A 13,151-nucleotide genomic window follows, 5' to 3' on the forward strand; every position below is an offset into this window, starting at 1 on the left:
TTTTCTTGACAGAACGTGTTAGAGGTGTCTTGGATCCTCTTGTTCTCTTACGGCCTGCATGAGTTTCCGGGGAGATGGGGGTTCCCTCCTGTTCTTTTGATGAAGACTCAGGCTTAGGAGTGTGAGAAGGTGGGTAGATGACTTGAAGAGGTACAGGTTGCTTCATTTTAGGATTCGATTCTTGGTCTTCATGGATGTTTTGAGAGAGAAAAGAAAGAGTAATGGAGAGAATGACGGTTTAGGGTTGAGTGAAAGGAAAAGGGTAATGATTATGAAGTGAAAGATGTAACGTGAGGGAGTGGGTTTATTTATGTGAGAGGTGACGGTTACTTTTATAGGTTTTAAATGTTCCATTTTCCTTATTTATGCATTTTGACACAGAGACACGAAATGGAGACAGATGAATTCGATGATTCAACTCCTACTTCCTAAAAAAAATTGCTGGAAAAAATTTTTTTTATTTTTATTTTATTTATTTTTATTATATATTTATAATAAGAAAATGATAATATTATGCTACTACCGTTTGATCAAAATAATCATGCAATCATAAGAACATTCAAAGTATATACCTTTAAAAAATGCGTACCTGATCCTTTCGATAATTGATCTTTCAATCAAGTTTATTGTGGTTGATTGATCATTTTCAATTTTTATTTTGCCTCTAAGAATCATATATGACACTTCCTTTAATGCAGCTTGATCATGCAAAGTTCCAATCTCATTTTCTCATGCTGTTCCCTTGGAAGCGGTTTGGTCATGATATCTGCTATTTGCTCGTTAGTGTTTACATGCTTAACAATAATATTTTTATTTTCAACATTATCCTTAAGAAAATGATGCCTAATATGGATGTGCTTTACTCGTGAGTGATGCACTGGATCTTTGGATATGCATATGGCACTGGTATTATCGCAATAAATAGGAACACATGCATACTTAATACCAAAGTCTCTTAGCTGCTGCTTTATCCATATCATTTGGGAACAGCAAGCTGCTGCTGCTACGTACTCAGCTTCAGCAGTTGATAATGCAACAGTGTTTTGTTTCTTGGAACTCCACGAAACTAAACATGAGCCAAGAAATTGTACCATACCTGACGTGCTTTTTCTATTAACAAGATCTCCTGCATAATCTGCATCACTAAAGCCTTTCAAATCAAAGACATCACTTTTAGGATAAAATAATGATAAATCATCTGTTCCCTTTAGATATCTCAAAATACGTTTTACTGCAGTGAGATGTGATTCTTTAGGGTTAGATTGAAATCTCGCACATAAACCAACACTAAATGAAATATCAGGTCTACTAGCAGTTAGATATAATAAAGATCCAATCATGCCTCTATACATAGTTTGGTCAATATTTGTTCCATTTGTATCTTCATCTAATCTTACATTAGTAGCCATGGGTGTATGGTTGGTTTTAGCGTTATTCAAGCCATATTTCTTAAGAAGTTCTTTTATATATTTTTGTTGATGAATAAAGATACCATTAGCAGTTTGTTTAATTTGCAAACCAAGAAAGAAATTTAATTCTCCCATCATGCTCATTTCAAATTCAGTGCTCATAAGGTTAGCAAATTCTTTACATAGCAATTCATTTGTGGCACCAAAAATAATATCATCAACATATATTTGAACAACTAATATATTGGAACCTTTATTCTTAAAGAATAAGGTTTTATCAATTTTACCTCTAATAAAGTCATTTTGGATCAAAAACTTTGATAGTCTTTCATACCATTGCCTTGGAGCTTGTTTCAACCCATAAAGAGCTTTATCAAGCTTATAGACATGATCAAGACACGAGGTATTCTCAAAGCCAGGCGGTTGTTCAACAAAAACTTCTTCATCAAGAAAACCATTCAAGAAAGCACATTTCACATCCATTTGATATAATTTAAAGTTCATAAATGCAGCAAAAGAAATTAAAATTCTAATAGCTTCTAACCTTGCTACTGGAGCAAATGTCTCAGTATAATCAATACCTTCTTATTGATTGTACCCTTTGACCACGAGCCTTGCTTTGTTTCTTACAATTATTCCATGCTCATCTAGTTTGTTCCGAAATACCCACTTCAAACCAATTACTTTCTTGTGTTTTGGTTTGGGTTCTAAATGCCATACTTTGTTCCTTTCAAATTCGTTCAATTCATCTTGCATGGCTATGACCCATTCCGAATCCTTTAGAGCTTCTTCGTGATTTTTGGGTTCAAGTGATGATAGGAACGCAAAATGTGCACAAAAATTTCTCATTTGAGATCGAGTTTGTGTTCCTTTATTCAAATCACTTATAATCAAATCAAGAGGATGGTATTTTTGATATCTCCAAGGTTTTGGCACAAAATCTCTTGTGGGAACAGTAGCATGTTCTGGTTCATCAGCTTGATTAACATTCTGTTCAGCTACTGGATTGTTCTGCTCATCTGTGGGAACAGCTGGATTGGGAACAGTCTGCTGTTCCTGATGTTCTGGCAGTTCCTGAACTTGATCAGTACTTTCTGCTTCTGCTGGAACCGGCTGTTCACCAGCTGTTTCTTGATCATGCACTTTCAATTCTTCATCATCTTCCTCTAGATTTGCAAGACCTATCTTAAAATTATTTGTATCCTGTTCACTTGACAAAAAGTTAGTTTCATCGAAAATTATGTGAACGGATTCTTCCACACCGATTGTTCTTTTGTTATAGACTCTATATGCCTTACTTTGAGATGAGTAGCCAAGAAATACTGCTTCATCACTTCTTTCATCAAATTTACCTATATTCCGTTTTCCATTAACATGTACAAAACATTTGCATCCAAACACACGAAAATAGGCAATATTTGGTTTAACACCTTTAAACAGTTCATAGGGTGTCTTAAAAGTGATTGGTCTTATCAATACTCTATTTAAAATATAACATGCAGTATTAACAGCCTCGGCCCAAAAATTTCTAGGTAAACCACTAGCAATTAACATAGTTCTAGCCATTTCTTCTAAAGTTCTATTTTTCCTTTCTACAACACCATTTTGTTGTGGTGTTCTAGGGGCGGAAAAATTGTGACTTATTCCATGTTCATTGCAATAACTCATAAAGCTTGAATTTTCAAATTCTTTACCATGATCTGACCTTATGTGAACAATTTGATTATTGGTAGATTTTTGTATTTTGTTAGCGAAAGAAACAAACTCATTAAAGGCTTCATCTTTACTAACTAGAAATAAAGTCCATGTAAATCTACTATAATCATCAACAATAACAAACACATATCTCTTGCCACTACGGCTTTGTATTCTCATAGGTCCACACAAATCCATGTGTAATAATTCAAGCGTTTTTGAGGTGGTCACAACATTCTTTGGTTTAAAAGATGACCTTACTTGTTTTCCTTTGGCACAAGGATCACATATTTCATCCTTAAGGAATTTTATAGATGGTAGTCCTCTAACTAGGTCTTTAGATCTTAATGTATTAATCAATGAATAACTAGCATGACCTAGACGCTTATGCCAAAGAAGTGGGTCATCTTCTATAACACTTAGACACGTTAGACTAGCTTTGGGAACAGTGTCCAGGTCCACTACATAAGTGTTCCCTTTTCTGTTTCCCTCAAGAATGATGTCTCCAGTGTCATTCCTAGAAATAATGCACTTTTCAGAAGTAAAGTTTACAGAGTTACCCTTATCACAAAATTGAGAAATGCTGAGTAAGTTGTGTTTCAAATTCTCGACTAAAAATACATTATCAATGGCGTGGGAACATGACCTTCCAACCTTTCCTTTGGCGATTATCTCACCCTTCATATTGTCACCGAAGGTTACTGTTCCCCCATCATAGGCTTCAAGTGAGAGAAATTTAGATTTGTCACCCGTCATATGCTTGGAACACCCACTGTCGAGATACCATGAGCTGTTCCCCCTCACTTGGACCTGTAAGATAATTAATTGTTAATTATAGGAACCCAGACTTTCTTGGGTTCCTTGTCGATCTTACATGAATCATATTTATCAATTTGAATGTTATCGACATAGTTTCTGTTAGAGACAGTATACTGTTCCCTTTTGGTGCACTGTTCCTTTAGATGGCCAGCTTTTCCACAAAAGGTACAGTACCTGTCTCTAGGAAGATCAACGTAAGCTTTCTTACTTTTATTATTCTTAAAATATTTTAGGCCTTGTGATTTCTTACTTTTAGCATCTAGAATCCATTTGGGAGTTATTTTGATTTTCCCTTTTTCTCTTGAATTTAATTCAAGATTGTCATTGTTGTTACGGTTGGATTCCGAATTCATTTTTAAATATTGAAAATCATTGCATAAATCTTTGGTAGATGCATCTATCAATTCCTCATTTAAGCCTAATAATTTGTATTGCGATAGCTCAATGTTAAGAATAACATTTTCCTTCTTAAGTCTCTCCATATTTTCCTTTAGGATTATATTTTGGTCCAACAAACCGAAAAATCTGTTTTGGACATCATGTCTAAAGGTGTTTATGTATGAGACATGGTCTTTGCTTACCTTAAGTTCCTTTTCTAACTTGAGACACTTATCATTGCAATTTTTAAGTTTAACTTGTGTCTCTTTTAACAACTCTTTTAATTCATTTTTACTTGGATTGAATGAATGGTCAGAAAATGAATTAGAAATATTTACCTGCTTCTCCTTGCCTTTATGTGTAGCCATGAGACATAGGTTAGCTGTCTCCTCTTCTTCGGGAACAATAGTTTCATTCTCACTTTCAGTTTCTCCCCATGCAGCAATCACGGCCTTACGAAAGTCAGTCTTGTTAAAATTTTCTTTGTTCAACGGTCTTCTTGAATCTCTTGCCTTTCCCTTGCCCTTTTCATTCTTCCATGTTGGGCAATCCTTGATGAAGTGTTCGGTACTTCCACATTTGTGGCATTCAAGATTTTTTGTTCTTCTTTCTTTGTTGTTTCTTTGATTTGCATACCTGCTGTTCCTGAAGAACTTCTTGAATTTTCGTACCAACAAAGCAGCCTCTTCTTCATCACATTCTGATTCGTCCTATTCCCCCGCTGCCAGAGCCAGTCCCTTGTTCCTGGAACTGTCTGCTGTTCCCAAATGCAATTCATACGTCATTAGGGAACCAGCCAGCTCCTCTAGATTGAACTTAGTAAAATCTTTGGACTCTTGTATAGCAGTAACCTTGGCCCTCCAGCGCTCATCTTGAGGAAGGCTCCTTAGAATCTTCCTTACTTTTTCATCAGTGGGAATTATTCTTCCAAGAGAAACAAGCTCATTTGTTATGTTGGTGAACCTAGTGAACATCTCTTGGATACTTTCTCTTGGCTCCATAACAAATCTCTCGTATTTAGACATTAACAAATCAATTTTGGACCGTTTGACTTCACTTGTTCCCTCATGGGTAACAGCAAGCAGGTCCCAAATTTGCTTAGCGGATTTGCACCCCATTATTCTATTATGCTCGTTTGGTCCAAGACCACAATGAAGTAATTTTATAGCAAGAGCATTTAATTCCATTTTCTGAAAATCTTCTTTTTCATATTCCGTTATTGGTTTGGGAACTACTTCATTGTTGGAGTTAGTAATGGTTACCTCAAAATCTCCGATTTCAATGACTCTCCACACTTGACAGTTCTCCGCTTTGATGAAGATCTCCATCCTATTCTTCCAGTATGTATAGAATTTTCCATCGAACATTGGCGGTCTTTGAGTTGAATACCCTTCTTCCATTCGCTCGTTCATAATTGACATTTTTCGGGAACACCAGAATCTGCCCTCAGGGTTTCCTGATCTTCTGGGAACAGGGCTCTGATACCAATTGTTGATTCAATTAGGAACGGGAACAGCAACAAGAGGGGGGGGTGAATTGTTGTTGTTGCAAGTTTAAGCGATTGTGCCCTGTTTTTGCGGAATTATTCAAAATAAATAAAGCTTAAACTAAGAGCAAAATAATAAAAGAGACGCACGATTTTACGTGGAAACCTTTTGGGCCTAAACAAAAGGAAAAACCACGACCACTTGGGATTTCTAACAACTTCACTATGTTTAAGGCAATTAGTTACAATTACAATAAACACCTTACTTCACTCGAAGCGAAACAACTAGGCCAACTCTTCACTCTCTAATTGCTTTACTCAAAGCAACAAACTTAGCTTTACAATAAGCTAATCCTCTCTAGCTTCACTAAAAGCTATCTAACTTCCCCCTTAGACTCACCCGAGTCTAATTACATAAACTCTCAAAATCCCTTACAAAAAGGATAGAAATTCTCTAAAATAAATCAAAGAGTTGCACAAGTAAATATTATGAATTAATTGGCAATTTAAAAGCACAAAATATTACTTGTAGAATTTCAAAATCAAACGCACAAAAATTATTTTTCTCTTAAAGCATGCGTTAATTCACCATCTAAAAAACCGAGCTAGTTAGCTTATTTATAATAAAATAAATTTCTAAAAATAGAAAAATATTCCAACCCATTATCCTTAGTCATGGATCAATGAATGATGCTGAATGAATCACAAAACGGTTAATACTTCAGCCTTTGAATAAATCAAACAAACGGTTAAGGCAATCAGTAACCGCTATTTCCTGATAACCGCTGTTCCCTGATAACCGCTGTTCCCTAAAGTAGCAGTTTCTTCAGTAGTAATTCCTGTTCCCCAAATTAATGGCTGGAACTTCATGCTATATTTAGAAAACGGTTTAGTAAAACGGTTATCTTTTGACTAATTCTAAAAACTGTTATCTTTTGACTAATTCTTAGAAAATGGTTATTTTTACTATTTTTAGGAAAAGATTAATTTTATTATTTTTCAGAAAATCCAAAAATAATTAAGACCTAACTGCTGTTCCTACTTTTTAGTAGATCCAAGTTTATCTCCTAAAAATAAGGAATTAATCTTGAAACCACCACGTAAGGAATTTTAGAAATTCTTTTTGCCAATTAACTTTAATAAACTAATGCAACCAATTAATTTAAATACATTAACTAAAAAAATAAAAGATAGAATTTATTAGCTAACGCAAATTGACTTCAGTTTGGGAACACTGCGCTGTCTCCAAATTCCAACTTGCTAGAACATCAAACCTGGGAACAGTAGACTTCTTGTCTCCATTTTACATCCCACGTGATATACTCTTCTAGCATCTCTTGAAACCTTTTGACATGTATATTCCCATGAACTAAGCCATAGGTACTATCAACGATCACAATTAATCGGATATCGACCTGCACAAAATCTCTAAACACATATTTGCTAAAGTGTAGTCATCATCAAAACTCAAGAGGTCCAACAGGTAAAATTTGTTTTTTTAGGGTTAATCGACACAAGAGGAGGAAGGAGAGGAGTGTTGTGCGTGCGTGAATGTGTGCCGCTGACCTTCTGCCTAATATACCACAATAAAACCGCCATATGAAGTGGCGGTTTATTTATAATATATTTTTTACATATTATAAGTAAACCGTCATTTTATATGGCGGTTTTAGGTTCAATTAATTTTTTTTGCTTCAATTGAAAACCACCACTTCGTTTAGCGTTTTACCTGTACACTTTACCATAAACTGTTTTTTAAGATAGCGGTTATCTAAAAAAAGGAAAAAAAATAATTTGGTTGGATGTCCTACGTGGAAAGTACCCAAGGAATTAAGTTTCCCTTCAATGTAAATGAGAAATAATTATCCCATTCATATTATTTAGGGAAATGGTGCAACAATTTTTTAATCACTAAAATAAAACACTCAAATATGGAAGTTTCTCCTTTTTTTCTTGAAATTGTAAAGAGAATTTAAATGTTTTGGCATTTTTTCTTGAAATTACTATAGAAATTAGAAAATGTAAAAGTTTCCATTTAGTTTTGGAAGAAAGAGTCATTTAAATATTCATGATTTATTGCATGTATCAAATATTTATTGTCCTGCTATCAATATTCATTCCCACTATAGCACTATCGTATATTTCTTATATTTATATTTATTTTTAATTGTTTTTAATGTTTAAATTTAAAGACTTCAAGCAATATAAATTTTAAAATATAGGGCCCTGGGCCTTCGTCCCGCCTGCCCTAAACCAAATACGAGCTTGTCCGAATTTTTCCGGTAGTTTATCAGTCCTAAGTTATTTACTAATTTATCTTTAAGTTATTTACTAATTTATCAATCCTAAGTTTCATAAAAATAAAATTTATACGATACCTACATTTTATTAATAAAACAATCATGAAAAAACCATTATTACATTGTTTTATTCCTGATCACCATTAATTTACATTACAACTAATCTGGCAAGCTCCAATCAAGCAAAGAGCTCAACCGAAAAGGCCATAACAACGACAATAACTCAGCCCAACTCGGCCAACTCAAATTAAACACATCTTCTAATCGAAAATCATAATCAACATCATCATAATAACGATTTCGACCATAATTTACACCTCGAAAAACATCAGTTCCTAAATCATTATTATTATGATCATGATGATCATTTGAAGATCGATTTATTGGGAGCTGATAACGACACACAGGGCAAGTATTATTGATTCGCAACCAAGGTATGATACAATCTGAATGGTAATAATGGCTGCAATTCAACTTTCTAATTTCTTCATTTATCGCGAAATCTTCTTTACATACTGGACAGGTTGAGTCTGAATCACTGCCGAATGTATCAGATGTTACGCGGACTATTGGCATTATTGAGTTTGTTGTATTCTCATCCGTCTGATTTTCAGTAATTCGATCAGACGATCGCACTTGATTTACTGCATTTTCGTGAGGTGATACAGGCCTTGGAATGATCGATTCGCGTGGGTTGATGAATTGAGCCATAGTGTCTAACAATTGAGCGGTTGAAGGCGAGGAATTAGAAGAATTAGGTCTTGAAACATGGAGTTCTTGCCATAAAAATTGGTAACAAATTGGGCATAATGAATTGTGCGAAGGGTTATTAGATGCAACCCTTACAGTCCGATCACAATTTCGGCACCAAAAGAATCTGTAAGTTCGTGTTCTTCGGATTTCTTCGATCACGACTCGAGGACGGTTCATTATAGGCATAGTTGATGATTTTGTTGGCAAAGAAAATGAGGATCAAAGAAGTTGAGACAAGTAAGATATGTATAGGAATTGTGAAAGATCAAAGGAAGGGGGAAAGGAATAAAATGGATGATGGGGGAGGGAAAATGATTGTCTCGTTTGATAATGCAAGTTTGTGTTACCAATCTTTCTTGAGCAAGTAAAGGATGAGTATTCTTAATACTTCCTCTTATTTTAATAGTTGCTACTGTTCATGTAGCAACTATTTGGTATATGTTTTTTCATATATAATGTAAAATATGATCAATTGAAATTTTATTTGATATTTAATAATATTGCCATAGTTTATTTAAAGACAATAGAAAAAATTTAAATTATAAAATATCAAATATTCCATAAAAATATAATATCGTTATTTTGCTGCATTGTTAGGGCTGTAAAAACGGGTTAAAAGGTCGGAAACAGGTCGGTCAAAAACAGGTTCGGTAAAAAACGGTCGGTCAAAAGCAGGTCGTATAAGTCTTTCGGTACTGGTCGGTATCGGTCGGTTTATTCGGTATCCGGTCGAATCCGGTTTTTTTCCTTGGCGGGTGTCGGTCGGTATGGGTCCGGTATTTATCGGTCCGGTCATTACCGGAAACAGGTCACATTCGGTCGGTCAAAAACGGTTTTTTGCAGGTCGTAATCGGTATACAGATCATAACCGGGCGGTCAAAATCGGTAATCGGTCGGTCACAATCGATATGCGGGTCTGAATCGGTCGGTCACAATCGGTCGGTTTTGGTCGGTATCGGTTCAGTTCAATTTAGTTGAACCGGGATTCAGTTCTGTTCAGTTCAGTTTTGGTTGGTATCGGTTCGGTTCAATTCAGTTAAACCGATATTCCGGTTAATTTGGTTGATATCAGTTCAGTTCAATTCATTTAAACCATGATTTAATTCAGTTCAATTATGTTCCAATTATTCTGTTCCAATTTGGTAAAAAATCGCATCGTGTTGCCTCATAATGTCATTGATCATGCGTTTATCCATGATGGGAATGATATATAGAAGGTGGAACCTCACATCAAGTTTTATAGATGTCGTTAGGTTATGAGTTTTATGACATCAAATTCAACTATTCAACTCCGTCTAAGTTAATTAATAGATCATAACATGTTAATTGATCGACTTGACCCTTGTTAGCCCATGGGTGTGTTATTTTAAGCTAATGTGATCAATCTATCTAATCAATCTAGCTGCCAGCGATCTAAGTTAATTGATTGGTTTTTCATTCTATTTCGTCCTATCTAAGTCAATCATGACAAGTTAACATGTAAATCCATCTACGTTGATATGTTTGATTTTAAATGAGGTTTTCGAAAACTAATCAACTCGATTTAAGTTAATTAATTTATTTGATCATAAGTCTAATTTTTCAACTTGATAAATCGATTATAATTAATTAATATATTTGATCATATCATGTTAATTATTTCTATTTGATAAATCAACTCGTGAATTATTCTAACGATTATCTTTTTGGGTGTAATTTATAGACTTTTCAATTTCAATATAGAATTATATAAATACCAATAACATTATAACATTGTTTTTTTTTTGGCAAATAAAATAATAGTTGCATAATTAGAAGTATATATATATATATTTTAGAAATAAGAAAGAAAGAGGTTTATTTATTAAAATTAAGAAGTTTATTTAGAAACCATTAAATCAATGAATTACTCATATTTTAAAAAAAAATTTAGTTGTAAAAAAAAAAAAAAAACACATAAGATTATCCCATTGGTGCACAACCTCAATACATGGATTGTCAACTTGGCAAAAGGCATGATAAATCATAACCCTTCATTTTGAAATCAATTAATCTAAACCATTGATTAAACATACTCTAATATATTTAAAAAAAAAAAAAAAAACTAATATGAACCGTTAGATCAAGGGATCTAATCTAAACCGTTGATAAGCCCAAGTGTATTTCGCTAATTGCTCCGCGCCTTCTCTGATTCTCTCCCTAAAAACCTAAAAACCCTTAATCCTAATTCTCTGATACTCAGCAGCGCCGTCCCCTAACCCCTTCCCTTTTTTTCATTCTCTCTCTAAATCCCGCGCCTAATCCCTGCCGCTCCTCTCCAGCCAGTTCGCCACCGGCCCACCGCCACTCCTCTCCAGCCGGTCCAACCGTCCAAGTAAGTCTTCTTCCATTTTTTTTTTGTTCGATTTGTTTTTGTGTTTAATTTTATGGGTTTAATGTGTTCGTTTAGGGTTAGATTTAGGGTTTTTTGTATTTAATCTTTGTTTTTTGTGTTTAATCTTTGGTTTTCGTGTTTAATCTTTGTTCGATTTAGTCTTCCAGTTTTTTTGTTCTTAATCTTTGTTTCGTTTTCGTGTTCGATTTAGTCTTGTTCCACTTTTTTTTTGTTCGATTTGTTTTTGTGTTTAATTTTATGGGTTTAATGTGTTCGTTTAGGGTTAGATTTAGGGTTTTTTGTATTTAATCTTTGTTTTTTGTGTTTAATCTTTGGTTTTCGTGTTTAATCTTTGTTCGATTTAGTCTTCCAGTTTTTTTGTTCTTAATCTTTGTTTCGTTTTCGTGTTCTTAATCTTGGTCCAAAAATCAGTTATTCGGTCTCAATCTTTGTTCGGTTCTTAAGGGAGTTTTTTTGTTCTTAATTTTGCAATACTTAATCTTTGTTCGGTTCGGTCTAAAGATATAAAATGCGGTGCTTAATCTTTGTTCTTAATCTTCATTTGATTTTATTTGCGTTCTTGTGAATTTTTTTGACTTTCATTTAGTTCTTCGTTCTTCATTCTTGTCTTGTTTTTGTGCTTTCTTTCTGGCTTTCATTCTTCGTTTTTGTTTTAATTTAGTTCTTCATTCTTCATTCTTGTTCTTGTTACTTTTTATTAGCGTTTTTGTGCTTTTTTTTTTTAGTATCATTCGGTTTTATTTTGGTTACTTTTTATTTTGATTTTTGATTTCTTATTCTTGTTTTCATACTTGGTTTCATGTTCTTGTTTTTGTTATTGATTTCAGTTTTTGATTTTGATGGAGATTTCATTTTATTCAGATTTTGTTGTTAGGGTTTTGTTTCTTCGGACGGAGCTGCAGTTTTCCCCTCATTTCACTGTAAGATTCAAATTTTATAATTGTTTTCATTCAAGTATTGATTTTCTATCCTGTTTTTTTTTTCCTACAATTTTTTGTCATTTTCGGATAATTTCATTGTTAAATGCTGCATTTTCGGATAATTTTCTATCCTGAGTTGATTGATTTTGTGTTGATTATATGGTTATAATTGGAATTGAAATTTTATTTTTTTAATTAATTGTTTGCAAGTTTTGATCTTGATTGAGTTTTATTATTATTTTTGTTGTTTTGAATTTCATTCATTAAGCTGTTGGACATGTCATAGGTGGTTATAGCGTGCTTTACGTGGAAATTGTGATTGGGTTTATCATCATTTTGGGATTTAAGTGTGTCATCTGTATAATTGTTGTAATTAGTTTGTTTGCTTTGGAGATATCTGTATAATTGTATAATTGTTGGGATTTAAGCGTGCTTTGCTTTGGAGACATGTCATAGGTGGGTTGTTTTCTATTTTTTTGTTCGTATGATGAATGTTTGGGTTAATTTGCTAAATCAGTTGCTAGATTCATGTTCATGTTGGCAAATAAAATCAGGTATTTTGTATGATGAATGTTCATGTTCAAATGTACTGTTTATCTTCTTGATGTTTTTAAAGTCGTTTTTAAGGAGATATTAAGTGTTATTCAGGAAAATAACACTGATCATGATGATAATGCTTCAGGTAAGTGTAGTGCTCTATGAAGATTTTTTTCTTGTAATTGGGTTTTTTACCAAATTATCATATCTGAGCGCCCAATTTATATTTTATAATTAATTTATATTTTTTTTATTTTATTTATTATAACTTTCTGTCGTTTTTCCATCTCATGCTCTTAATCATAATACTCAGTATCTGAAAGTTATTACTTTTATATGATCTTAAGGTACACTAAGTTTGGTGGAGCAGTTCCTTACAGATTATTGAAAGGCGGTGTCGCATTGAGGACTAGGAGCAGGAGATCTAAGGTGGTGATGGAAGAGGAGGAAGAAGATGAAAGTGATGAAATGAGTTATACT

The 13,151-nt window shown here is 33.7% G+C and overlaps 1 protein-coding gene across 1 annotated transcript; it reads right to left on the minus strand.

The window, feature by feature from the left end:
* Positions 1 to 7,979: 7,979 nt before the first annotated feature.
* Positions 7,980 to 11,714, minus strand: LOC130802933 (uncharacterized). The gene has a single exon (XM_057667057.1). The coding sequence runs from the start codon at positions 9,024 to 9,026 to the stop codon at positions 8,247 to 8,249; it is 780 nt and encodes a 259-aa protein (XP_057523040.1). The 5' UTR covers positions 9,027 to 11,714; the 3' UTR covers positions 7,980 to 8,246.
* Between the last annotated feature and the right edge of the window lie 1,437 nt (positions 11,715 to 13,151).

Source organism: Amaranthus tricolor, chromosome 16, assembly GCF_026212465.1.
Source record: "Amaranthus tricolor cultivar Red isolate AtriRed21 chromosome 16, ASM2621246v1, whole genome shotgun sequence".
Classification (NCBI taxonomy): Eukaryota; Viridiplantae; Streptophyta; class Magnoliopsida; order Caryophyllales; family Amaranthaceae; genus Amaranthus; species Amaranthus tricolor.

Coding starts and splice junctions, on each gene's coding strand:
- LOC130802933 (XM_057667057.1), bottom strand. CDS start 9,026: ATGCCTATAATGAACCGTCCTCGAGTCGTGATCGAAGAAATCCGAAGA.